The sequence below is a fragment of the Oncorhynchus clarkii genome, chromosome 17, assembly GCF_045791955.1.
Source record: "Oncorhynchus clarkii lewisi isolate Uvic-CL-2024 chromosome 17, UVic_Ocla_1.0, whole genome shotgun sequence".
Classification (NCBI taxonomy): domain Eukaryota; kingdom Metazoa; phylum Chordata; class Actinopteri; order Salmoniformes; family Salmonidae; genus Oncorhynchus; species Oncorhynchus clarkii.
In genome coordinates, this window is record NC_092163.1 from 59,041,046 (window position 1) to 59,068,013 (window position 26,968).

The 26,968-nt window shown below is 42.1% G+C and overlaps 4 protein-coding genes, 2 non-coding genes and 1 pseudogene across 8 annotated transcripts in view; 5 read left to right on the forward strand and 2 right to left on the reverse strand.

Annotated features, from left to right (window-relative positions):
• Positions 1–328: 328 nt before the first annotated feature.
• On the forward strand, positions 329–5,973 carry LOC139371191 (guanine nucleotide-binding protein-like 3). The gene is made up of 15 exons (XM_071111366.1): positions 329–426; positions 625–683; positions 1,004–1,144; positions 1,238–1,354; positions 1,438–1,530; positions 1,660–1,795; positions 1,911–2,014; positions 2,196–2,346; positions 2,739–2,826; positions 3,094–3,271; positions 3,376–3,518; positions 3,730–3,866; positions 4,711–4,862; positions 5,128–5,197; positions 5,472–5,973. Exons 1-15 carry the CDS (start codon positions 414–416, stop codon positions 5,570–5,572), a joined length of 1,683 nt encoding a protein of 560 aa, XP_070967467.1. The 5' UTR covers positions 329–413; the 3' UTR covers positions 5,573–5,973.
• LOC139371750 (small nucleolar RNA SNORD69) lies at positions 2,891–2,966 on the forward strand. The gene has a single exon (XR_011627427.1). It is a non-coding gene; the product is annotated as a small nucleolar RNA SNORD69 (small nucleolar RNA).
• On the forward strand, positions 5,263–5,338 carry LOC139371748 (small nucleolar RNA SNORD19). The gene has a single exon (XR_011627426.1). It is a non-coding gene; the product is annotated as a small nucleolar RNA SNORD19 (small nucleolar RNA).
• Positions 5,974–10,848: 4,875 nt separating the features above from the next.
• LOC139369468 (glycosyltransferase 8 domain-containing protein 1-like) lies at positions 10,849–12,301 on the reverse strand (annotated as a pseudogene).
• A 1,320-nt stretch (positions 12,302–13,621) lies between these two features.
• On the forward strand, positions 13,622–17,472 carry LOC139371193 (signal peptidase complex subunit 1-like). The gene is made up of 4 exons (XM_071111369.1): positions 13,622–13,757; positions 14,237–14,296; positions 14,385–14,471; positions 17,244–17,472. The coding sequence occupies exons 1-4, from the start codon at positions 13,722–13,724 to the stop codon at positions 17,367–17,369; spliced, it is 309 nt and encodes a 102-aa protein (XP_070967470.1). The 5' UTR covers positions 13,622–13,721; the 3' UTR covers positions 17,370–17,472.
• Positions 17,473–25,230, reverse strand: LOC139371192 (serine/threonine-protein kinase Nek4-like). Of its 2 annotated transcripts, none has more exons than XM_071111367.1 (15): positions 24,890–25,230; positions 24,323–24,589; positions 23,961–24,158; positions 23,727–23,834; positions 23,485–23,639; positions 23,212–23,350; positions 22,386–23,045; positions 20,337–20,477; positions 20,073–20,240; positions 19,813–19,879; positions 19,283–19,401; positions 19,096–19,187; positions 18,755–18,963; positions 18,255–18,388; positions 17,473–18,173 (listed from the first exon to the last, which is right to left on the reverse strand). In XM_071111367.1, exons 1-15 carry the CDS (start codon positions 24,974–24,976, stop codon positions 18,075–18,077), a joined length of 2,643 nt encoding a protein of 880 aa, XP_070967468.1. In that variant the 5' UTR covers positions 24,977–25,230; the 3' UTR covers positions 17,473–18,074. The 2 variants fall into 2 exon arrangements, with proteins under 2 accessions (XP_070967468.1, XP_070967469.1); XM_071111368.1 differs by having other exon boundaries at positions 17,474–18,173; positions 19,096–19,184; positions 24,890–25,145.
• A 1,405-nt stretch (positions 25,231–26,635) lies between these two features.
• The window catches only part of LOC139371194 (calcium/calmodulin-dependent protein kinase type 1-like), a 63,888-nt gene continuing 63,555 nt past the window's right edge, over positions 26,636–26,968 (forward strand). Inside the window, exon 1 of one of the 2 annotated variants that reach the window (XM_071111371.1) lies at positions 26,636–26,748. The gene's annotated coding sequence lies outside the window, so the exon portion shown is untranslated. The remainder of the gene's footprint in view (positions 26,749–26,968) is intronic. The other variant, XM_071111370.1, reaches the window with a different exon arrangement.

Here is a 26,968-nt window from a genome sequence, read left to right on the forward strand (position 1 = left end):
GAGAAGTGTGCAGGAGGGTATAGTCACAGGGATTGGGAAGTTGGGGTAGAGAAAGCACAGTAAGTCAACTCTGGGGGCACCCATGCAGCTGGGGATCTGAAGTGCCCACAAGTGCTCACAAGTGAGTAGGCCTGAAGAGAGAGAGTGCGTTTTAGTAAAGTATGACTTCTTGCGTTTATTGCAATGGTTAGTAATTGTACTGCACTGTAGGAACTTAAATCCTATGAAATAGATGTGGTAGTGGCACCTACCTAAATGAAGTCAAAGTGAGTCAAATACTGCTTTGGCGCCATCTGCAGGGCACATCTGCAGATGAGCAAAGATGACCAAACCGGAAGCGGAAACGTAAAGGCTAGCTGGTGGTTCCACGTGCAGCAGAATTTTAGTCACAGTGCCAGAACCACAGTCCTGCAATGAAGCGCCCGGGTATGTGTAGCTGAAGTCTTTACATTTGGATTGTACAGTCGTTTATCTTTATTAATCACAAAAAATATTATCTTCAGTTGAATATATGTGTACATTGCCAGTTAGACTGCTAACACTTAACTAATGACCCATGCTGGCTAGCATTAGCTTGCTAGCAAGCCAGCCCGAGACTTTCATGCGTGTTTCATGTTTTTCCAGGGTTAAAGAAAGCAAGTAAACGTGTGTCTTGCTCCAAACGTTACAAAATACAGAAAAAGGTATTGGTGAATTGTATTATTTGTCAATACCTATTTATATTTAGGCTACTCCTAACGGTAGCAGTTGCTGTCATGAAGTAGCTAAGTTGGCTAGCTCGGTGGTTTTAAAACTTCTCCTGCAGGGACCTCCATACGTTTCACAATTGTGTTGTAGTCCTGAACTAGCTCACATAATTCACCTATTCAGGGGCATGATGAATAGTTGAATCAGGTATGCTAGCAAGCTCAGTATATTATTCTAATAAGCTATGTACTGTTAATTATAGATATACTATATGCGCAAATAAAGTCTTGTCATGATTTATGTCATTTCATTTTAGGTCCGGGAACACAACAGAAAACTAAAAAAAGATGCAAAAAAGAAAGGAGTAGGCAAAAAAGTGAAAAAGGATATTGGAGTTCCCAACAAAGCACCCTTCAAAGAGGATATTCTGAGGGAAGCAGAACAGAGGAGGTTAAAGGTGAGTTCATGAACTGTTTTGTGGTCCCCTCTCATTTTAGATGGCAAAATAATTAGGCCTAGATGAACATGCACTCATCTCTTTCCAACCCAGCTTGAAGAAGAAAAAGAGAGAAAAAAGTTGGCCAAGCAACAACAACGGGCTCAGAAGAGGAAGAAGGAAAACGCTGCCAGTAGTGATAGAGACACCAAAGTGAAGAAAGCCAGAAAGGTATAGGAAAATGTGAAGGGCATCAAAACATCATGCACTCATGTAGCTTGACAATATTTTAACTCCACATTTTAACTCCACAGGAGTTACCGTCACAGGAGGACCTTGTCAAACAGATGGTGAAACAAAGTGACCCAAGGAATTCAAAGAAGCACTTTTGTTCAGAATTAAATAAGGTAGATTTAATCATCTTAGCTACATGTCTCAATTGGTATTAGGTGCCCAGGCAAGGACCGAAGCTGTAATAAAGACATGCCCTACCTGCTTGTCCCTATGGATTGATATTCAGTCTATATTTTCTTCAGGTGATCGATGCCTCTGACGTTATAATTGAAGTCCTAGACGCCAGAGATCCCCTTGGCTGCAGGTGTCCACAGCTAGAGGAAGCTGTACTGAAGAGGGGTGGAAACAAGAAGCTACTATTCCTGTTGAACAAAATAGGTAATACTCTTATGGATAAGTCTTTAATTAATGTCAATTATATTGAGATATAGTGTTATCTTTATTCAAAAGGTAATTCAACTTAACCATACAATTAATTTTCCAAATCCTGCAGATCTTGTTCCTAAAGAGAATGTGGAGAAGTGGCTGCAGTGTCTTCAGCTTGAGTTCCCAGCTGTGGCGTTCAAGGCGTCCACACAACTACAGGATAAAACGGTGGTATGGACTATGTACATGCAGCGCCTAAGATTTTAATGGAATTAATTTCACTGACTACTTGGGGAATCCATATTGATGACCAGGTTCGATCACACGTGCAGAATGTAGAAAATTGGTCATTACTGTGTAGACTATTTGAATATTGATCATAAATGCTTGTACATGTTTTTTTGTTAACCAGCAAGAGAAGAAGGCTAGGTTTGCAACTCTTAATGGAGTAGTAGACCAGACCAAAGGAGTGGCGTGTTATGGCGGCGGCTGTCTTCTCCAGCTCCTGGGAGACTTTGCAAATGGGACAGGGAGAGGGGGCTCAGTAAAAGTGGGCTTAGTCGGTAAGGAAGCTACTCCCCTCGCCATTATTTAGACATAAACTGCATCTCCTCTTGTAATTAGTATGGCTCTCGAGTGGTGGTATTAAAGTGTTGTGCTTACAAAATTATGATGATTTGTGTGAACTACTGATGTCTGTGACGACTACTACAACGCTGATCTCATCCATAGCGATCGCAGTGTCCTGTTGTGTACCCTATGTCATATTTTGTCTGATCTGTCTTGTTCGTTCAGTTTATTTTATCCAATTATATTATCGTACTGTATGCACACATTAGCCTGTCTTATCTGTTATATGACAACAAGATTATTAATCTTTAAGGGTTTATCCTGAACAGTATAAATGCACGTTGTCTATTACTTGAAGGACTTATGCCCTCCGCTGTCCCCTCAGGGTTCCCCAACGTGGGGAAGAGCAGTCTGATCAACAGCCTAAAAGGGATGAGGGCCTGTAATGCAGGAGTCCAGAGAGGGATCACCAGGTGAGTGAAGCTGAACCATTCATGATAATGATAGAGTCCATTCTATTTGCAGATGGTGAGGAATTGTATGAAGCATGATGAAGTTGAAGATCTGACAAAACAATGAAGTCTATATTCAATCCAACACTGAGCTTCATACACCTCATCGAGGTCTTACCAATTGGGGCTGAACAGTCCCAAAACCCTTGGTCATGTCTGTTCACCTGAATTTGCTCAAATGCCACTTGTAGCTTAACATCTAACATACCTCATGTCTGACTCATGCAGGTGCTTCCAAGATGTCCACATCTCTAAAAATGTCAAGATGGTTGACAGCCCAGGGATAGTGGCGGCCCAGTCTAACCCAAAAGCTGCCATGGCGCTGAGGAGTCTCCAGGTGGAGGACAAGCAGGAGACTGTTCTAGAGGCCGTCAGGACCCTGCTCAAACAGTGCAACAAGCAACAGGTGAAACTGAGATCACTGGTGTGAGGAAATGTTTACTGCCAAGTTTGAGCTCAAGCCCTGTGTCTGCTGAGCCTACTAATAGTTAATCCTGGACTTTGTTTCAGGTAATGCTTCAGTACAATGTTCCGGACTTCAGAAACTCGTTGGAGTTTTTATCCTTTTTTGCCAAGAAACGTGGATTTCTGCAGAAGGGTGGATTCCCTAACACAGAGCTGGCTGCCTCTACCTTCCTCAGTGATTGGACAGGGTGAGTGTTGTCATCGTCATGATTTGTCACCAATCAAATTTAAAGTAGGGTGAGGCTAGCATGGAAATGAGGATAATTAACGCAATTCTTGAGTTAAAGTGAAGACTTCTAATCCAACTCTGATCCCTCTGCTGAGCCAGACTGAGCACTTCGCATGGAAACTAGAATGAAAGGTATTTTTTGTAAATACTTAAAATGTTTATCTTTTCAGGGCAAAGCTGAGTTATCACTGCAAAGCCCCTGAAAAGCCAAGCCTTCCCCCATACCTCTCTGAAGACATTGTAACAGAGATGCAGAAGGGCTGGGACTTGGACAAGCTGAGGAAGAGCAACGAGGAGACTCTAAGAAGTGTGTTAATTTAGTATTTTCTCTAATAGAAGAATTTTCTCGTTTTACATTTGTCATTTAGCAGACGCTCTTATTGATCTTGATCTAGTCGGCTCGGGGATTTGAACCAACGACCTTTCGGTTAGTGGCCCAACACTCAACTGCCAGGTTAGCTTCTGCCCAGTAATGAGTTTGTTGATGTACACCAGTGTTTCCCAACTCCCATCCTCGAGTACCCCCACCAGTTTGTTGTAGCCCCGGATAAAAACACCTTATTCTATTTGTCACGGGCTTGATGGTTAGTTGCTATGTAGAATCAGGTGGGCTTGTCCAGGGCCACAACAAAAAGGGCCACCAGGTGTACTACAAAACATTACAAACGCCTGCTCTTTCAATGACAGACTGACCAGGTGAAAGCTATGATCTGTTATTGATGTCACTTGTTAAATCCACTTCAATCAGTGTAGATGAAGGGAAGGCGACAAGTTAAATAATGATGTTTACACGTTGAGACATGGTTTGCCATTCAGAGGGTGAATGGGCAAGACAAAATATTTAAATGCTTTTGAACGGGGTATGATAGGTGCCAGGTGCCCTGGTTTGAGTGTCAAATGCAAAGCTGCTGGGTTTGTCAAGTTTCCTGTGTGTATCAAGAATGGTCCACCAGCCAACTTGACACAGTGGTGGGAAGCATTGGGAGTCAACATGGGCTAGCATCCCTGTGGATTGCTTTCAACAACTTGTAGGGTCCATACCCTGACAAATTGAGGCTGTTCTGGGTGGAAATGGGTGCAACTCAATATTGGGAAGGTGTTCCTAATGTTTTGTACAGTAAGTGTATGTGATGACTGACCTACTCTCCTAGGTGTGAAGTTCCCAAACCAGGCCAGCAGCATCATCCTCCTGTCTAAAGGCCCCACTGCAGGAGTGCTGAGTGACAGTGATGTGGTTGAGGACAAACCTGCTCAAGGGCCCACTGAGGAAGAGGAGATGGAGGGTAGCTGTGTGAACCAAGAGGTAGAAAATCTTTACACTTATTTCTCACCTGATAAATCAAATTAAAGTAGGATCAGTCTGTTCTAGCATGGAAATTAAGACAAATAACGCAAGTCTTGAGTTAATGAAGACATCTAATCCAACTGATCCCACTGCTGAGCCGATTTATTGTAAATTCCAGACAAGGCAATGTATAAAATGTCTAAACTAATCCTTTCAGGGCAAATCTGAGCTTATTACTGCAAAGAAATAAAGGCCTTTGTAATGGAATATCTTTTAATTTCAGGATGATGGGGTTGAAGCGGTGTCTGATGCAGATGAAATGGATGAACCACAGATAAAGACACCAGTCACAAGTAAATCAATATTAGAGACCAGTTTCATTCCTGTTATGTTCCTTATTAATATAGGATCGGTCTGTGTGGAAATGAGGACAATAAAGCAAGTCTGACTTTAAGTGAAGACTTCTAATCCAACGCTGATCCCACTGCTGAGCCAGACTGAGAACCTTGCTTGGAATCTAGAATGAAATGGATGTTTAATTTTTCCCTCGGGGAATAGCTTAATTCCTGTTACATTCCCAATCAAGTCTGTCAATATCACTTAACTAATGATTTCTCCTCTTTACAGAAGAACCAGCCAAAGTGAGGTTCCAGGTTCCTGTCCCAGTCAACATTCTCTCCTCAGTCCAGACAGATGATGCCTATGACTTCAACACAGATTTTAAATGAACATCTATGACCTGGCTGCGTTTGACAGGCAGCCCAATTCTGATTTGTTTTTTCACTATTTGGTCTTTAACCCAATCAGATCAGCTCTGAGAAATTTGGTGTGATCGGTCAAAATAACAATTGGTGGAAAGAATATTAGAATTGGGCTGCCTGTGTAAACGCCGCCTTTATTTCTCAACTCTCTCATATCTTACTTAACCTTACTAGCTGTACTGGCACCATCTGAAGTTACTGTTTGAAGTCCTGTGTGTGTGGATGTAACCTGCAAAATGAGTTGGTAACAATGTTTTGCCTTGTGTAAGTAAAGGTCCAGTGGTAAATTGTTTAAGATCTGTCAATGTTCATTGTGAATTATTGTATATAGCCTGAACACAAATAAATTGATCCATATTTTGGCTCAAGTTGTGCTTTCTCATTAGAGTTAAAATGGAGATGAATACAATTGCTCAACCCCACATATGATCAATTTTAGTTTGCATGGTGTTGTTAGGTTGACTTATCGGGACCAAGACTCAAGGTGGTTGACTGTTTTATTAAGCTGCTTTTACAAAAGGGTGACCATTTGAAAATGTACAGTGCCTTGCGAAAGTATTCGGCCCCCTTGAACTTTGCGACCTTTTGCCACATTTCAGGCTTCAAACATAAAGATATAAAACTGTATTTTTTTTGTGAAGAATCAACAAGTGGGACACAATCATGAAGTGGAACGACATTTATTGGATATTTCAAACTTTTTTAACAAATCAAAAACTGAAAAATTGGGCGTGCAAAATTATTCAGCCCCTTTATTTTCAGTGCAGCAAACTCTCCAGAAGTTCAGTGAGGATCTCTGAATGATCCAATGTTGACCTAAATGACTAATGATGATAAATACAATCCACCTGTGTGTAATCAAGTCTCCGTATAAATGCACCTGCACTGTGATAGTCTCAGAGGTCCGTTAAAAGAGCAGAGAGCATCATGAAGAACAAGGAACACACCAGGCAAGTCCGAGATAATGTTGTGAAGAAGTTTAAAGCCGGATTTGGATACAAAAATATTTCCCAAGCTTTAAACATCCCAAGGAGCACTGTGCAAGCGATAATATTGAAATTGAAGGAGTATCAGACCACTGCAAATCTACCAAGACCTGGCCGTCCCTCTAAACTTTCAGCTCATACAAGGAGAAGACTGATCAGAAATGCAGCCAAGAGGCCCATGATCACTCTGGATGAACTGCAGAGATCTACAGCTGAGGTGGGAGACTCTGTCCATAGGACAACAATCAGTTGTATATTGCACAAATCTGGCCTTTATGGAAGAGTGGCAAGAAGAAAGCCATTTCTTAAAGATATCTATAAAAAGTGTCGTTTAAAGTTTGCCACAAGCCACCTGGGAGACACACCAAACATGTGGAAGAAGGTGCTCTGGTCAGATGAAACCAAAATTGAACTTTTTGGCAACAATGCAAAACGTTATGTTTGCGTAAAAGCAACACAGCTGAACACACCATCCCCACTGTCAACCATGGTGGTGGCAGCATCATGGTTTGGGCCTGCTTTTCTTCAGCAGGGACAGGGAAGATGGTTAAAATTGATGGGAAGATGGATGGAGCCAAATACAGGACCATTCTGGAAGAAAACCTGATGGAGTCTGCAAAAGACCTGAGACTGGGACGGAGATTTGTCTTCCAACAAGACAATGATCCAAAACATAAAGCAAAATCTACAATGGAATGGTTCAAAAATAAACATATCCAGTTGTTAGAATGGCCAAGTCAAAGTCCAGACCTGAATCCAATCGAGAATCTGTGGAAAGAACTGAAAACTGCTGTTCACAAATGCTCTCCATCCAACCTCACTGAGCTCGAGCTGTTTTGCAAGGAGGAATGGGAAAAAATGTCAGTCTCTCGATGTGCAAAACGGATAGAGACATACCCCAAGCGACTTACAGCTGTATTCGCAGCAAAAGGTGGCGCTACAAAGTATTAACTTAAGGGGGCTGAATAATTTTGCACGCCCAATTTTTCAGTTTTTGATTTGTTAAAAAAGTTTGAAATATCCAATAAATGTCGTTCCACTTCATGATTGTGTCCCACTTGTTGTTGATTCTTCACAAAAAAATACAGTTTTATATCTTTATGTTTGAAGCCTGAAATGTGGCAAAAGGTTGCAAAGTTCAAGGGGGCCGAATACTTTCGCAAGGCACTGTACATTGGTTAGGTTAATCCTTTTGTACAAAGTAAAGAAATGGTGTAACTTAACACCATGTTTAATACTTCAGATGAAAACCATAGGATTGTGTAAATAAGTTACTTGCAATTATCATATTCATAACCATTTCAGCTGTTGCACATGTATTGACACTAGTGGTATGGGGTGTATGACATCCGTACTTAGCACAAAGGCATGTCACTGCAAAATGCAATCAAGATAAAAAATAGGCTTGTGTGAAGTGTTGTGTGGTAGTGATCCTGATGTACAAATTACTTTTATTTTTTATTTAAACGGGTAGGCAGGTTGAGAACAAGTTCTCATTTACAACCTGGCCAAGATAAAGCAAAGCAGTGCGACACAAACACAGTTACACATGGAATAAGCAAACGTACAGTCAACACAATAGAAAAGTCTATATACAGTGTGTACAAATGAAGTAAGATTATCGAGGTAAGGCATCAAATAGGCCGTAGTGGCTAAATAATGACAGTTTAGCAAATAAACATGATGTGCAGAAGATTAATGTGCAAGTAGAGATACTGGGGTGCAAAGGAGAAGGGGGAAAAAATATATAAATCAAATAATATGGGGATGAGGTAGTTGGATGGGCTATTTACAGATGGGCTATGTACAGGTGCAATGTTCTGTAAGTTGCACTGATTGCTGATGCGTAAAGTTAGTGAGGTAGATATGACTCCAGCTTCAGTGATTTTTGCAATTTGTTCCAGTCATTGGCAACAGAACTGGAAGGCGGCGAAAGGAGAAGTTGGCTTTGGGGATGACCAGTGAAATATACCTGCTGGAGTGCGTGCTACGGGTGGATGCTGCTATGGTGACCAGTGAGCTGAGATAAGGCTGGGCTTTACCTAGCAAAGACTTAAAGATGACCTGGGGCCAGTGGGTTTGGCGACGAACATGAAGCAAGGGTCAGCCAACAAGAACATACAGGTCACAGTGGTGGGTAGAATATGGGGCTTTGGTGACGAAACAGATGGCACTGTGATAGACTGCATCCAATTTGCTGAGTAGAGTGTTTTGTAAATGACATCGCCTAATTCAAGGATCGGTAGGATAGTCAGTTTTACGAGAGTATGCTTTGTTGCGAAATAGGAAGCCAATTCTAGATTTCATTTTGGATTGGAGATGCTTAATATGAGTCTGAAAGGAGAGTTTACAGTCTAACCAGACACCTATGTATTTGTAGTTGTCCACATATTCTAAGTCAGAACCGTCCAGAGTAGAGATGCTAGGCGGGTGGGCAGGTGCGGGCAGCGATTGATTGAAGAGCATGCATTTAATTTTACTTGCATTTAAGAGCAGTTGGAGGCCATGGAAGGAGAGTTGAATGGCATTGAAGTTCATCTGGAGGTTAGTTAACACAGTGTCCAAAGAAGGGCCAGAAGTATACAGAATGGTGTCATCTGCATAGAGGTGGATCAGAGAATCACCAGCCGCAAGAGCGACATCATTGATGTATACAGAGAAGAGTCGACCTGAGAATTGAACCCTGTGGCACCCCCATAGAGACTGCCTTTTAAAGGATAAGGAGGTAAAGTGCAAGACAACTGGCAGTAACAGAACATTGATCCTTGTTCTAACAGCATCAAAGTGAAGGTCTAAGGAAAATGGTGATCTTGGCAAATTGTCACAGGGGACAGTTCCTGAACACATAGGCACACAATGTATTCAGTATGGCACTACTTCATGTTATAGATATACATTATCTTGTCTCATGTGAAGCTAAGCAACGAACCATGGGTGCATCTTAACAGTCTTAAGTAGCTGCATCTGCATTGATGTGAAAATACTGTATAAGACAGAAGGTTACTAGACTCGTGAGATGCAGTCCAATGGACTAAAGGAGTTTAGTAATCCTTACAGTCCAAGGACCTTACATGTTCTGTTTAGAGGGCAGATTGGCTTGGCAGCCAGAACAATCAAATACTCCATCTAAACGTAAATATATTGCGGTACAGTTCTAGAAACATTATGCCCTCTACTTTCAGATCACATCAAACTAATTTCATAAATGCAGAATATACACACACTGTTTAACCGGTTTTAACACAGTTGCTGGCGACAGTATCTTTCTGTGACAGTGTTAACACCTTTGTGGCATCCGTTTACACACAGGTGTTCGGAGACACAGATAGTTAATTAGCACAGGTAAGTGTTAGGAATTTTATGAATAATGACTAAACAATATCTACATTTTAAATAGAACTATAACTAATTAAACTCTACTCTGTTTTATTATATCTGATTAATAATGTTAATTCATAAGGAAGGGATCGTGTAGCATGAAACAGAGGGTAATTAAACATAATAAATACCATTCCAGCTAGGTTGGGGAGGAAATGGATTGTGGGTTTTAAGTATGCAGAAAGGGATGGGATGTTTAGATAAGGCAGCAAGCGTTTTCCTGGGTTTTCCATTATCTGGAACGGTCTTCTAAATAGTGATGGATGAAGGTGAAGATTCCAGAAGTTAATCTTGATAAGTGTGTGTCTGGAGTGAGCGAGCTAGGGGGTTGGAATAAACTTTTTAACCTGCTTTGTCCTGGTCGATAGGAGGAAGGACATTTTATAACCTATGACGTCATATTTTGTATATAAACTGTTGTTCGTGGTTTCATGGCAGCGAGCTCCGAGAATAAATACTATTATCTAATTTTGATAAGACTGGTCTCTGTCTATTTTATGCAAATAAGAATCTTACAAATTCTTAAAAACAGACAGAGTGTATTTAATTAATGAACACATATAGGAATTATGAAATTCCTGTGACAGTAAGTAGTCGAATCTGTCTTCAGTCTGTTTCCGTAAACAAGCGCTGTAACATGGATATGGCCGTGTGGGAACGCTAAGCCTATACAGGTGTGTAGTAATTTAACCTTTTGTTGATATGCATCATATGGAACATGCCCCGTCTCTGCCTGAGATAAACAACACCACCGTACAGTAAACAGACATCACTCTGTTTGGAATTGTCTTGTATCACGTTAGGTGTATGTTAGGGTTCCTGAGAAGTCACTGGAGGACGGGCAGATGAGCTGTTGTCTGGTCACATCCCTGCTTTAGTCTACTTGTCCCCTGTATGTTTCTGAACTGGGTGGAATTTACCCGTGGGATCCTGAATATACCACTTGTCCCAGACTTCTGTGAATGAAGAGGTCCTGAACCATGGTTTGTAATGTTCGTTCCAACGAGGAGTTTGGCAGCTTTCGCAAACTGGGGAGAGTAGCGGTTTCCAGCACCAGTAGCCCCAGAAAATAGAGCAATACTGAATATTTCTACGCGAACAAAGACCAACAGCTTGCTAGTTTAAAGGAGAATAAACTGTACAGGGCAATGATGATACTCTAACTATAACCTTTATTTTTACTTTTCCATACAACATTACACCACTAAGTGTGCCAGGGCTGTCTGCAGCTCATCGTTAGGGAAACATGGACAGACAGACCATAGTAGTACAGTTCTTACCTGATGTGCCACATGGGGTCGATGCTAGAGTGGTGTTTCTAGAAGACAATGAGCAGGGGAGGTGTGGTGATACTCTGCCAGAGTCTTACTGTACAAGTCTTCCCTGACAATTATTTTTATACAATTAAAGCAAATGAAAACTCAAAGGGAATGCTTTTCAATTGTCTACAATGAATGTCTATTTGGATTGATTTAATTGATATACAGTGTAGATATTTTATTTCATAATAATCGCTGGAGTGCTGAGGGAATTCTGCCCCTGAGGCTGTCTGGCTCTGCTGGTGACTTACTGTGCATTGAGCTCCATCCAGTGTTCCAGTTGGCTGGTGATGTTGTGATGCTTCCACTCCGTCAGGTTGGCCACAATCACCCCAGGATTAAAGGAACACGTGTTGGCACTCATGCCCAGCTTCTCGATGGCCTTCTTTTTAAAAGCCAATATAGTTGTTCTAAAGGAATGCATACTTAAGATAATTAAAATGTTGACATTATTTGATATGGTACCAAGTACAAATATGAAGGGGGAAAAATGCTTTCATACCATTATGTAAAATAAGACCCATTTTGTTCATTCATTTATTATATGGAGGTTTTATTTCCTTTGTGTGTCATTGTAGTCTTCAGCTTGTGTTGTGTACTTGGTTCCCAGCTCCTCGAACTATGTCCTTTGTGGATGCAGAATCACTGTCATCTGACAACGCAGCTGCATGCCCTGACTTTAGGCTTGTGTCAAAAAGCCCTTGGATGTCCCCTGCAAATATATCATATTCATATGTCTAGCATTCATTCAAATCAAATGTTTATTGGTTGCATACACAGATTTCCAGGTGCAGAGAAATGCTTATGTTACTAGCGCCAACAGTGCAGTAGTATGTCACTCAAATATAATAGAAATACCTGGAGACCAAGGGATGGCCCCCACTGTGTGTCTCCAGGTTTATGAAGGTGGTTCGTCGCCTGCGTCCAGCTAGGACCCGCTCAATGGCGAGCTGGGATACGAACCGTTGGGAGTCTGCCTCCCCGAAACACCTCTCTATGAAGGTGGTTTTCATAGTAGTGATTACTTCCATGAAGAGGGTGGGTGCTAAGTTCTGAGTGCTACCGGATGGACACCGGTGGGAGAAGTATATCTCTCCGCCCCAACCCTTCATTCCTCCAGAAGGTTTTGTCAGACAGGCATGTGAACATCCCTTTTATCCTGTCTGCTTACAACCCCTCGGCAGTGGCGGGGGCGTCTGGGCCTCCCTCCAGCATGCTGTGTCCTGTGCGGGCACTGGCCACCTATTTGGAGGTGACACGGTCAGTGAGAACAACAGACCGGATTTATGGCTGCTATGGTGAGAGAGTCCTGGGGGGATGGGCTATCAAGCAGAGGCTCTCTCACTGGATCGTGGACACAAATACGACAGCATACCGCCTGGCTGGCAGGCCAGTGCTGGGATCTGTGGTGGCACATTCAACATGAGGTGTGGCTGCTTCCTGGGCTCAACTGAGAGGAGTGCCCATCGCTGATATCTGTGCTACGGCCCGCTGGACTTCCTCTTGCACCTTTGCTAGGTACTATCGGGTAATGTGGCACCTCCCTCTGCGGTTGGTTGGCTGGCCAGGCTGGATGGCCGGCCAGGCCCCTCTAGCACCGACTAAATCTGGTACGAAACACACTCCAATCCTCTACGGTGCTAGAGGCGCCTCAACAATGATGTAGAGAACATGTGTCGTGGCCATGGGGTCTATATATAGGGGTGTAACCCAGCCTGTGACACAGGTGTACACGGGAGTGAATCTGTAAATCCTCACTTTGGATGTGGAGTGATACCAATATATTGGGGTGATCATATAGCTCACATTACCGTGGTTACATATGTAACCTTCACTCTCCTTTGTTATCCTGCACAGAATGTACAAATGAAGCAAAATGTTATAATGATCCATACAGAAAACGAAGTACTTTGATTTATATAGTGATTTAAACACCGTCCCACAAATAAGCACAATAACAAACCCGATGGTTACGCTATGATTTCTAAACCAAGTCAAATCGTTTCTTATTAAAACAACATAGCCATACAATCTGGGGTAAAGGAAAGCGTGAGTATATGTTCTGTTACTCCAACTCAGCATCAACAGGTATGTCGCCTGTTAACTTGAATGGCCATAGTTGCTTACATATTTGCCTGTATTTAAATCGCAAAGTCTACTGTAACATAATCATAAATTACAATGGAGTTCACTAGCACAACATCACTTTGAATTGTATAAGTATTTAGATATTTTTATGTCGTTGAAGGGGTAGGTTAACTTAATTTGAGGACGAGAAGTAGTAACGCTGTAGCCTCGCGCAGGTCTGATGCGCTTGACTGCATCAACAGTCTGGGGTCCTTCGAAATACTACGTATGCTTTTTGAAACCGGAAGTCTAACCAGACAAATTGAATACTTTTTCTTCTTTCATCTGATTATCTAAAATAGCAAGATGTTGTCAATATTCAACTCCATTCCAACACACATGGTAAGAGTTTGAATTATTTGTGAACTCGGCGACTGTTACAAATAGCTACCAATTTAAAAACGTTAGCCTGCTGCTACAAATATCAAGGTAACGTAGTGGTAATGTGGCAATTGGCAACTAGCTAGCGAGCTACACAAGTTAGTTAGACCGATTCAGTAATCATATTGAACATGGTTAAGACTAACGTTATGATTATTAGTTAGCTCTTCATCACAACCATAAATCCATTTCATATTTATTGTTTGGATGCTAGCCAGCTAGATGCCCATATAGCACGTCAATGAACCTGTCGTAACCAAATGTAGAAATGCATCCTCAATAACAAAGCTTAGATATAATATTCACAACCCTCTTTAAGTCACCACTTCTGATGAACCTTCCTGATTTGTTTTGATTATTGACACGTCAGATATTAGTTTTCCAGTTGTGATCAACCATCTACCAGTCCTTCCTCAAAAATAAAACTTGTGATGTTATAGGATTATAAAGGACAGAAACTGGCGGAGCAGATCTTCCAAGGAATCATACTTGTCTCAGCGGTGAGTGGCCTGTCAAACATACCTAATAAAATTGACTTTTCATATGTGTTGTTTTTACACTAGGCTAACCCCTTGTGTTACCCTCCAGGTGATTGGATTTGTTTATGGCCTCATCATTGAACAGTTTGGGTGGACTGTATACATAGTGTTAGGAGGTTTCGCTGTGTCTTGTTTGGTGAGTTAAGTTTCATTCCATCCTCCCTGTATGTTTATTTGAAATGTTTTCAGTTGTGCCAAGCAGAAAATAATGTTGCACTTGTGCAAATAGTGCACCCACAGACCCACGTTGACTCCAATCTGCATTTACGGGACCCAAACTAACTCTTCTGATTTACATCGCTGCCTGCGTCCAGCATCACTACTCTGGATGGTTCTGACTTAGAATATGTGGACAACTACAAATACCTAGGTGTCGGGTTAGACAGTAAACTCTCCTTCCAGACTCGCATCAAACATCTCCAATCCAAAGTTAAATCTAGAATTGGCTTCCTATTTCGCAAACAAAGCATCCTTCACTCATGCTGCCAAACATACCCTCGTAAAACTGACCATCCTAGCGATCCTCGACTACGGCGATGTCATTTACAAAATAGCCTCCAATACCCTACTCAATAAATTGGATGCAGTCTATCACAGTGCCATCCGTTTTGTCACCAAAGCCCCAAACACTACCTACCACTGTGACCTGTACGCTCTCGTTGGCTGGTCCTCGCTTCATACTCGTCGCCAAACCCACTGGCTCCAGGTCATCTACAAGACCCTGCTAAGTAAAGTCCCCCTGTATCTCAGCTCGCTGTTCACCATAGCGTAGCACGCGCTCCAGCAGGTACAGTGCCTTGCGAAAGTATTCGGCCCCCTTGAACTTTGCGACCTTTTGCCACATTTCAGGCTTCAAACATAAAGATATAAAACTGTATTTTTTTGTGAAGAATCAACAACAAGTGGGACACAATCATAAAGTGGAACGACATTTATTGGATATTTCAAACCTTTTTAACAAATCAAAAACTGAAAAATTGGGCGTGCAAAATTATTCAGCCCCTTTACTTTCAGTGCAGCAAACTCTCTCCAGAAGTTCAGTGAGGATCTCTGAATGATCCAATGTTGACCTAAATGACTAATGATGATAAATACAATCCACCTGTGTGTAATCAAGTCTCCGTATAAATGCACCTGCACTGTGATAGTCTCAGAGGTCCGTTAAAAGCGCAGAGAGCATCATGAAGAACAAGGAACACACCAGGCAGGTCCGAGATACTGTTGTGAAGAAGTTTAAAGCCGGATTTGGATACAAAAAGATTTCCCAAGCTTTAAACATCCCAAGGAGCACTGTGCAAGCGATAATATTGAAATGGAAGGAGTATCAGACCACTGCAAATCTACCAAGACCTGGCCGTCCCTCTAAACTTTCAGCTCATACAAGGAGAAGACTGATCAGAGATGCAGCCAAGAGGCCCATGATCACTCTGGATGAACTGCAGAGATCTACAGCTGAGGTGGGAGACTCTGTCCATAGGACAACAATCAATCGTATATTGCACAAATCTGGCCTTTATGGAAGAGTGGCAAGAAGAAAGCCATTTCTTAAAGATATCCATAAAAAGTGTCATTTAAAGTTTGCCACAAGCCACCTGGGAGACACACCAAACATGTGGAAGAAGGTGCTCTGGTCAGATGAAACCAAAATTGAACTTTTTGGCAACAATGCAAGACGTTATGTTTGCCGTAAAAGCAACACAGCTGAACACACCATCCCCACTGTCAAACATGGTGGTGGCAGCATCATGGTTTGGGCCTGCTTTTCTTCAGCAGGGACAGGGAAGATGGTTAAAATTGATGGGAAGATGGATGGAGCCAAATACAGGACCATTCTGGAAGAAAACCTGATGGAGTCTGCAAAAGGCCTGAGACTGGGACGGAGATTTGTCTTCCAACAAGACAATGATCCAAAACATAAAGCAAAATCTACAATGGAATGGTTCAAAAATAAACATCCAGGTGTTAGAATGGCCAAGTCAAAGTCCAGACCTGAATCCAATCGAGAATCTATGGAAAGAACTGAAAACTGCTGTTCACAAATGCTCTCCATCCAACCTCACTGAGCTCGAGCTGTTTTGCAAGGAGGAATGGGAAAAAATGTCAGTCTCTCGATGTGCAAAACTGATAGACATACCCCAAGCGACTTACAGCTGTAATCGCAGCAAAAGGTGGCGCTACAAAGTATTAACTTAAGGGGGCTGAATAATTTTGCACGCTCAATTTTTCAGTTTTTGAATTTGTTAAAAAAGTTTGAAATATCCAATAAATGTCGTTCCACTTCATGATTGTGTCCCACTTGTTGTTGATTCTTCACAAAAGAATACAGTTTCATCTTTGTTTGAAGCCTGAAATGTGGCAAAAGGTCGCAAAGTTCAAGGGGGCCGAATACTTTCGCAAGGCACTGTATATCTCTCTGGTCACCCCCAAAGCCAATTCCTCCTTTGGCCGCCAAAGGAGGAATCTCTCCTTCCAGTTCTCTGCTGCCAATGACTGGAACTAACTACAAAAATCTCTGAAACTGGAAACACTTATCTCCCTCACTAGCTTTAAGCACCAGCTGTCAGAGCAGCTCACAGATTACTGCACCTGTACATAGCCCATCTATAATTTAGCCCAAACAACTACCTCTATTGTATTTCCCTTGCCCCCCATGGCCTTTTTTGCCTTTACCTCTCTTATCTCACCTCATTTGCTCACATTGTATATAGACTTATTTTTCTACTGTATTATTGACTGTATGTTTGTTTTACTCCATGTGCAACTGAGTTGTTTGTGTCGAACTGTTTTGCTTTATCTTGGCCAGGTCGCAATTGTAAATGAGAACTTGTTCTCAACTTGCCTACCTGGTTAAATAAAAAAATAAATAAACATCTCACAATCTCTCCCTCACCACCACCTTCTGTCTCAGCTGACCCTGCCCCCCTGGCCCATGTACAGACAGAACCCCCTCTCCTGGCAGCCAGCCATACCAGAGACTACGGGAGAAACCCAGCAAAAGCCTCAGGAGAATCTGAAGAAGAAGAAGCACAAGTAGCTCATGAATGTTTGTACCAGTTTGCCCAAGACACGTTTTGTAACTGAAAGCAACCATCATTGTTTGTCTGTACAATAAATACTTGTTTGAAGGACAAAGGGAAGGAAGTTTAAAGGAAGCCTTTATTAAGTGACTGTTCAATCAGTGGTGGAATGTCTCAAGTCAAACAAATTTCTGCTACTGTGGCTACTTTGTCGATTTCACACATGTTGATGTTGTCCCAACTGTTTAATCATGTGGATAAATCAAAACAAACAATTTTCAAAGTCAGAGGGGTTGGAAATATCTACACTACTTCTACATCCTGCAACTTATATTATACAATCAGCAAATTAAGGATTTCCTATGTAGTATTTATAGGTACATCTCGTTTCACTAGTTTGCATTCTAAATATTAACTCATTTTATTAGTATTTTGCTACAATAATCTACCTATCTGACAGGTAGACACAGTAACAGAAGACTCAAATTCATTGCATATTGTAACCTGTATGGAAAATTAGAAGACACAGCTGTGTGTGAAGAAAGAAAACATTACAACCATGTCCAGCTAAAAAGGACTACCATGGATGCCATGTATTTTCTAAATTTGCTTTTAAAGTGAGGTATAAAAATAGTCTACATGTACATAGAAATGGAGATATGATTGTCTATACAAAAAGTATTACATTGCTTGTGTGTAAATGCATTTTTCATTAGCTGATCCTAACCCTTGAAAGAAACGTCTTCAAAGAATTTTAGCTGCCGCACCATCAAAGCATATGACTGGTACTTGTCATCTCCCATCTGCTTCCGAAGACACAGCTGTGTGCGAAGAAAGAAAATAAATTACAACCATGCCTGGCTAAAAAGGACTGTATCATGGATGCCATTTTCAATCCTAACCTCTCGTTTGTCCTCGTCATCGTCCTCCATTATGTCCAGGACTCTGTCCAACAGCTTCACGCCAAGTCCCTTCACCACATCTGTTTTCAGGTGCTCAATGGCTCTGCGGATCTTTGCCGGTCCAGATGTGGTGCCTTGTAAGAGGTGGGTTGAATACAAGAAACATAAGTTTCACAGAAAACCATTTCTCACTGATAAGCCAGATCATGTCGACAGAGCAATTTTGCATTGAAACACGTAAGTATGTAGACACCAGATATAATCTACTAGGGCAGAGTTTCCCAAACTCGGTCCTGGGCCTCCCCCTGGGTGTACTTTTTTCTCCTAAAGCACTACACAGCCGATTTCAATAACCAACTCATCATCAAGCTTTGACTATTTGAATTAGCTGTGTAGTGCTAGGGCAAAAACCAAAATGTGCATCCAAGGAGGCCGCAGGACTGAGTTTGGGCAACCCTGTGCTAGGGAAGCTCAGAGAGACTGTTTTGGCTGAGACTTACCGGTTGGTAATTCACTGAAGTGGAACTCCTGCTCCTCTCTAGCTTTCCCATGCAGCATCAGGGTGTCCCTATACTTCCTGTTCAGCTTAAACTCAGCTAGTGGAGTAGATCTAACACCATCCAGCTCACTAACAGTATCTCTGCCATCCATTCGCAATGTCTGGGTCATCATCTGAACCAGGTCCTGCATATCACTGGATTCACTCTTTCTGCAATGTAAAAAGAAGAAAATAACAACGTGTCAGATTTAAATGTGAACATTACCAGCAACACAAAGGGGGTGATGTGCTTCTATGGGTGTGGTGTGGCACTGCTCCCAAAGAGCCACAAATTGCTTTTACCCCTCTTTGCAGTCCCCCTCGGAGTGATCTGTTGAGCTGGTGGAGGAGCTGCATTCGTCTTCGTCTGATGGGCGCCCCAAAAACCTGTCCTGCTACAGGAACACACACCACTGTTATAGACTGAAGCCATATTTTGAACTTGTAGCTTACTGAAACAGTAAGACAATGGAGATTAACCTATATTTACCTGGTTGGTTTCCTTTCCCATTTCAGGTACAGAGCGAGTGACAGTGGAGTTCTGGGACTCTGGCTGTTTATTATGTAAAGAGGCAACATCATAAGACGCCCTTCTTTCTGCATTGACAACTGTGGGAAAGAAGAATACTACAGTTAGCAATAGTAAGCAGAGCTACTACTTTATTGTTCAAATAGGCAGACTATACTAGACAAAATGTCCTTTGCTAATTCCTTCTGGTCCCATGGTCATATGAAATATTGACAACAGAGGTTGGAGGAGTAGCCTGGAGGTTAGGAGCATTAGGCCAGTAAACGGAAGGTTGCTGAATTCAAACCCCGAGCCGACAAGGTACAAATATGTCGTTCTGCCCTTGAGCAAGGCAATTAACCCTAATTGCTCAAGGATCGATATCAATAATGGCTGATCCCCTGGCTGTGACCACACTCTGAGGGTGTTTCAGGGGAGTAGGATGTGCAAAATAAATAAATAATAATACAGTGAAACAGGAACATAAGTGCCCCCTAATTATTATTATTTACTTGGTTGGCTGGGGTTCTGCTGGGACTGCCTCAGTCTTCTCCTCTCCCTGGCAGTCAGAGGACGCTCCTGCTAGCAGTAGAGATGTTATTAACGTTACCTGCCTATGTAACTACTGTGTAAATACATAGTATTAGGTGCACTTGTGAGTGAGACCAACACAACACACTTCTTTACAACATACATGCCAGACCTCAAGACAGTTTTTTTGTGTGCAGTAACACAAATCTACCTTGTTAATTGTTTAATCGATTTAGCCCACCTGTGGCAGTAGAGTGTTGCCGTTCTTGGAGGAGCTAATGGTTGTGACGGAAGTTGTTGGGGTGGCTCTCTTCTTATCTGTGTTTGTCCTGCTTCTCTTCTTCACCTCCACTACCAGTGCATTAATAGGAGGAGGTGGTAGAGGTCTAGGAGCTGCTACTTTATTCCACTGTAGAAGAACAAGCAAGGGATGTGGAGCCTTTTGTTATAAAGTACAGTTTGATAGCCCAAAGCCATGATAAAAATGTCCTGACACTGTCCTCACCATGTCCTGATCACTCTGTATCCGCCCCCTGTCCCTTTGTCTACGTTGGCAGGAGACAGAGGGTTCAGAGGAGGAGGGGGTACACAGAGGGGGCGTGTCCTGCTCTGGGACTGGGGGGAGGGGCTCCAAATGACAGGGTGCCTACATACACCGATAAAACATAAACCAGTGTCAATGACCTCTAAAATATTGTGATATCTCAATAATGTCTGGAGTCTGGTAGAGTAGACTATGCATGATCAAACACAGGTAAAATCATGTTTTTACCACAGGAGGAAGTGGCTCTAAGAGCTTTTCTGTGGATACCAAGCTCTCCTTTAAAGACAATATCACAGAGGCTTACTCTCATTCACCAAATGTACAGTGCCTTGCGAAAGTATTCGGCCCCCTTGAACTTTGCAACCTTTTGCCACATTTCAGGCTTCAAACATAAAGATATAAAACTGTATTTGTTTGTGAAGAATCAACAACAAGTGGGACACAATCATGAAGTGGAACGACATTTATTGGATATTTCAAACTTTTTTAACAAATCAAAAACTGAAAAATTGGGCGTGCAAAATTATTCAGCCCCTTTACTTTCAGAGCAGCAAACTCTCTCCAGAAGTTCAGTGAGGATCTCTGAATGATCCAATGTTGACCTAAATGACTAATGATGATAAATACAATCCACCTGTGTGTAATCAAGTCTCCGTATAAATGCACCTGCACTGTGATAGTCTCAGAGGTCCGTCAAAAGTGCAGAGAGCATCATGAAGAACAAGGAACACACCAGGCAGGTCCGAGATACTGTTGTGAAGAAGTTTAAAGCCGGATTTGGATACAAAAATATTTCCCAAGCTGTAAACATCCCAAGGAGCACTGTGCAAGCAATAATATTGAAATGGAAGGAGTATCAGACCACTGCAAATGTACCAAGACCTGGCCGTCCCTCTAAACTTTCAGCTCATACAAGGAGAAGACTGATCAGAGATGCAGCCAAGAGGCCCATGATCACTCTGGATGAACTGCAGAGATCTACAGCTGAGGTGGGAGACTCTGTCCATAGGACAACAATCCGTCGTATAATGCACAAATCTGGCCTTTATGGAAGAGTGGCAAGAAGAAAGCCATTTCTTAAAGATATCCATAAAAAGTGTCGTTTAAAGTTTGCCACAAGCCACCTGGGAGACACACCAAACATGTGGAAGAAGGTGCTCTGGTCAGATGAAACCAAAATTGAACTTTTTGGCAACAATGCAAAACGTTATGTTTGGCGTAAAAGCAACACAGCTGAACACACCATCCCCACTGTCAAACATGGTGGTGGCAGCATCATGGTTTGGGCCTGCTTTTCTTCAGCAGGGACAGGGAAGATGGTTAAAATTGATGGGAAGATGGATGGAGCCAAATACAGGACCATTCTGGAAGAAAACCTGATGGAGTCTGCAAAAGACCTGAGACTGGGACGGAGATTTGTCTTCCAACAAGACAATGATCCAAAACATAAAGCAAAATCTACAATGGAATGGTTCAAAAATAAACATATCCAGGTGTTAGAATGGCAAAGTCAAAGTCCAGACCTGAATCCAATCGAGAATCTGTGGAAAGAACTGAAAACTGCTGTTCACAAATGCTCTCCATCGAACCTCACTGAGCTCGAGCTGTTTTGCAAGGAGGAATGGGAAAAAATGTCAGTCTCTCGATGTGCAAAACTGATAGAGACATACCCCAAGCGACTTACAGCTGTAATCGCAGCAAAAGGTGGCGCTACAAAGTATTAACTTAAGGGGGCTGAATAATTTTGCACGCCCAATTTTTCAGTTTTTGATTTGTTAAAAAAGTTTGAAATATCCAATAAATGTCGTTCCACTTCATGATTGTGTCCCACTTGTTGTTGATTCTTCACAAAAAAATACAGTTTTATATCATTATGTTTGAAGCCTGAAATTTGGCAAAAGGTCGCAAAGTTCAAGGGGGCCGAATACTTTCGCAAGGCACTGTATGCCGTATGTCCACTGCATGCAGCACATGATAGTATCCTTCCCCATCCACAAACCAGGCACTTACTTTGACAACGGCAGTATGTTTGTGTGCAGGAATCTCCTTGAGAAGATTCCTGGTGTCATCCTTGTTCTCTATATTTACTTCAAACGTCTGTCCAGTGGATTCCACTTTGAGTTGTCCTGCAGACCTTAACTCAGAAAAACTGGTAGAAACACCCAGACATATACTATGTCCAGTAGCTGGGCTCTCAATGACCACATCCTTGAGTAGCTCCATTGTGTCATCTTTATCGTCCGTGTTCACAGTTTTCTCTACAGAGGTTCTGACTCGGTCTCTGGTCTTTGGGGCGCCCTGCATTACAGGTCCATTGGTGTTCTTGCTCTCCTCTTCCCTGGTACTGACACTTGATAGCAGCCTGGGCGGATGAGGCAGGGAGGGGGGGGGATCCGGATTCCCTCCCATCTGCTCCTCCACAGAGCTCTGACAAAGAGCGTCATTATCTGCCCTGGCGTTGGACATGGTCTGGGGAGGATCCCCTCTCTGGGCATTTGTCTCTTCCTGTGTCTGGAGATCAATGTCAATTTTACTGATGGTTGCCAAAGACACACCAGTGGTGTTGAGAATGTCTTGTGTAGGGGATTTGGTTGTTAGATGTGTCTGGGGTGGGGTGTCCTGTGTGATTCCATTGCGTCCTTTGTGCTCCTGTGTGTTGATCTCTTCCTTCTATGAATTATAACAAAAAAACAGAACAAACACACCGCAATTAAAAAAATCAAGACACTCGTGGGACTTGATGAGCATCGTTTTTACTTCATGGCCACTCTCTCTAAAAAAATATATAGATGTTATCCACTGTATTTTAGTGCTGTTCTGTTAGCTGTTAACTCACCCTTTTCCCTCTGGTGTTTGGGTCTGGCTGGGGACATTGAGGGGGGCGCTCAGGCCCTGGCTGAGACGAAACCACAGATGCTGCAATATTGGGTCTGCGACTGCCACCAACCGCTTTCTTTCTGGACTTGGCAGTTTTCCTGGAGTGAATCAAACAAACAAGGCATCCAAGATGAGATCAATCCAACACACTTAATTTATTAACTCTTGGTTCAACATACATAGACGAGAGAGAGAGTACTAGCCAGGTACTACAACTGATGATGCCACCTACTCTTTGGTGGCCTCTAAAAACATGGTGATTTGTCGTTTGATGTAGGGCTGACGTAGGATGAGTTTGACATCAGGTCTGTCCTCTGGTCTCTTACACAGCATGCTCTTTATCAGAGCGCCCAGCTGAGGGTCATACTTACTCGGCATCTGAGGCAGCTAGAAAGACATAGATCAATTAATCTAGTAGCAGACAAATAATCTGTCATCATGACTAATAATTTGGGCAAGATGTAAGGGACTGACCTTTCCCTCTACAATGCGGTAAACGAGTGAGTTCATGTCCTTGGCATTGAAGGCATGTTTCAGGGTGGACATCTCGTACACACAGCAGCCCAGCGCCCACACGTCAGACTGGGAATAAAAGGAGGGTTGAGTTAGCCTAGTGCACACAACCTCCTCAGATTCCTTCTGGCTCAACATAACTGGGGCTTCAACAGTGATGATCTCAAGCATGGATCTACTGTATACACACAGTACCTTGTGGTTGTAGGGTTTATTGGAAAACAGCTCCGGGCTCATGTAGTACGGTGTTCCTATTAGAGTGCTGGCCATGTCGTTCTGATTCTCCAGAACCCGGGCGATGCCAAGGTCTCCTACTTTAATGATGTTAGTCTTGGTGAGGAAGATATTCTGGGTCTTTAGGTCCCGGTGCAAGATATTCTCCTCATGTAGATACTACAATTCAACAGAGAACATGGTGTTGTCAATGTAACTCTCCTGTAAGTAAGCCTCGGCCTACGCCAATGGTAATGGCTGGGGGCAGAGCAGATGTTGCAGCATATCAATCGATCTGTATATAATATCTCAGCTATGATTTGATTAAATGCACTTTAATGTACCTGGAGGGCCATAGCTATCTGGACGAACCACTCCACCACCTGCCTTTCAGGTAGGAGTTCCCCCTTCTGTTGCTTGAGTCTATGGTAGAGGTCGCCTCCCTCGCAGAAGCCCATGGCGATGTAGAGTTGGCAGTCTTCTCCTTCCCACGACTCCCTGTAAGTCACGATGTTTGGGTGTCGTAGTCGCGAGAGAAGCTGAGCCTCCTGTTCCGCGGCTCGCCGCTCACGTTTCGAGGACGTGGTCAAGTTCAACTTCTTTATGACATACTAAAAAAAATAGAAGAAACGAGTTCGACACGTGCTGCACTCTGCGAACATTCTGTCTAGACAGTTTTGTCACAAATGCGTCTTGACAGAATGTTCACCACAAATGCCGCAGTTATTTATTTCTAATTAGTAAACATTATTTGTAGATCCCTTGGTATTGTCACTATCAAAGTTGGTTGGTTAGCTTAGCTAGCTACTTGCTAACTTGATTCGTGAAAGGGAAGAAATGTATCAGAGTCGACCAAACAAAGCTATTATAACATTATTGAAACCCTGTTTTGAAGTGGATTGTTGTATTACCTGTTTACGGTCTGTTTTGTGTTTCACCAGATTCACCTCTCCATAACTCCCCTTTCCAACAACTCTGATAAACATGTAATTATTCATGACTTCAAATCGTCCAATCTTTGTAAATATTACCCCGAATTCAAAGGGTATAATCTAACTACTTAATTGAAGAAAACCTGCAAATATCTCCCATTTTCTGAACATAATAAATCCAGATATCTAACTTAGTTAGCGAAGGCTAATGTACCAACAGGACGATTTTCAAAACAGGAAATCATCAGTAGCTTTTTCGTCACTAGGCAACTGGTACATCAACGTCGACGTTTGTTTGACCGGTGTACCACAGATAGAACAATGATACAGATATTTCACTGGATGTATAAATATGAAGCATCCGTTTGGCGTTTCCATTCACTACCAAATATGGTAGTGAAAGGAAGTCCATTGGCGGGTAGTGGGAGAAGATGGAACGAGATGGATTTTGGCCTACATTCTGCAAATTTTCTCATCGATGAAACATTTGATCTCAATACACTGTTCTACTCCCAAAACTAGACTATGTTATGAACTGAGTGGACTACGTTTTGTAGACTTGAGCCTTTACCAACGTTTTTACAAATCGTGTTGTTTAGAAGGAGTGCAAAGTCGAAATAAGGTATTGCACATGCGCATATCACAGAGTAGGCGTTCCCTAACGGAAATATGCAGATGTGTGCTAGAACGGGCCAATGGGATCTCGCTAGCTCGAGCTTGGCTTCCCACATGGCTTGTTCTGCCCACTATGACTCTTCTGTTCCCATTGGAAATGACAGACAGCGGTCTATCTTGGTTTAGTTGGTTTAGTTATAAAAAATCCCATATACGACTAGGGTCGAAAATGTGGTGGCAGTTGTTGTATGGAAGGGTTCCCCGAATATTGCACGTTTTTTTGTGTACATCTACCTTTCACACATTATTTTATAGCTAAATGCTGTCTGCCTTTCACACATCACTGATTTCTATTGCAATTGCATTGATATTCAGAAAATGCTTAATTACAAATAGTATTGTTTATAGTCATGCCCCCAACGTGTATTCAATAGCCTATATTGAGTCCCTATAATGTCATGCATAAAGTCTCATGAATTAATGGGGATTTCTATTTGAGATGGATGGAAAATAATGAGTCATCTATGAGGTAACGCCACTATCATATCATCCACTAGAGGGCAGTTGATTCTAACAAAGTTGGTGGTGCAGTTTGTTTGATTTTAATTTTGCTTTAGTCATTGATAACTTATGTTGTCTATTCTTCTCACCCTGACATTGTGTATAGCCTATGGCGACAATACAGATAGGCATATTGAATACAATTCCAGTGGGAATGGATGTAGCCTACTTCTACGACATGTCATCATTGTAACACATGTCCCATCTAATGAAATATTAATTTGTTGGATGTCTTTAGTAGGCTTTATATAGCCTGTCTATCTATAGCCTAACGATTTATCTAATCATCTGGGACAATTTACAAGTCCAGATAGCCTTTTTGATTGCTACGTTCACCATTCTATTTAAATTAACATAATAACAAAAAATTGAATGGTGAAAGTAAAGATGTGTCCTTGGACCGTTCATGACGGAATGCCAAGCAAATAAAATAAACCAATTATGAAGCAGCTTGCTTACCTGTGTGCCACAAACAGGTTATTGATTGGTTGATTAACAAGAATGTTCGGCCCCTTGTGTGTTGGCCACTCCCTCCGCTCTTTGCCTGACGTCAGGAGAGTGCTGATGGGGGGTGTCGAATCCAGTTTTTCGGCGAACGCCGCGAGTCTAATTTGGAGAAGCAGTGAAGAAAGAATCGACCTTTGAGATCGTGCAATTGACAGGTATGAGTCTCTGTCATGTTGATTGTAACATTGTCTGGACAAAATTGAAAATTATTAACATAATCGAGATGTATTCGCTATATGGAAACATGCCCCAAACGCGAGAATAGTTGACATTTCTGGTCTGTTTGAAATGTTAAACGTTAGCCTAAATAGTTTATTAAGTTTATAAATATAGTTTCTTAATAGTTGAAATTAATAATGTATGGAAAGTAATAGT

Bases quoted from the DNA above. Each gene is read 5' to 3' on its own strand.
- LOC139371191 (XM_071111366.1), top strand. The intron at 1,145-1,237 runs GTGAGTTCATGA...TTTCCAACCCAG, and splicing joins CAGAACAGAGGAGGTTAAAG to CTTGAAGAAGAAAAAGAGAG. The intron at 1,531-1,659 runs GTAGATTTAATC...TATTTTCTTCAG, and splicing joins TTTGTTCAGAATTAAATAAG to GTGATCGATGCCTCTGACGT.
- LOC139371193 (XM_071111369.1), top strand. From the start codon at position 13,722: ATGTTGTCAATATTCAACTCCATTCCAACACACATG. The intron at 13,758-14,236 runs GTAAGAGTTTGA...GTGATGTTATAG, and splicing joins ACTCCATTCCAACACACATG to GATTATAAAGGACAGAAACT. The intron at 14,472-17,243 runs GTGAGTTAAGTT...CTTCTGTCTCAG, and splicing joins GTTTCGCTGTGTCTTGTTTG to CTGACCCTGCCCCCCTGGCC.
- LOC139371192 (XM_071111367.1), bottom strand. From the start codon at position 24,976: ATGAATAATTACATGTTTATCAGAGTTGTTGGAAAGGGGAGTTATGGA. The intron at 24,159-24,322 runs GTACATTAAAGT...GTTGAATTGTAG, and splicing joins AGATAGCTATGGCCCTCCAG to TATCTACATGAGGAGAATAT. The intron at 23,351-23,484 runs GTAGGTGGCATC...GATTCACTCCAG, and splicing joins TTTTTAGAGGCCACCAAAGA to GAAAACTGCCAAGTCCAGAA.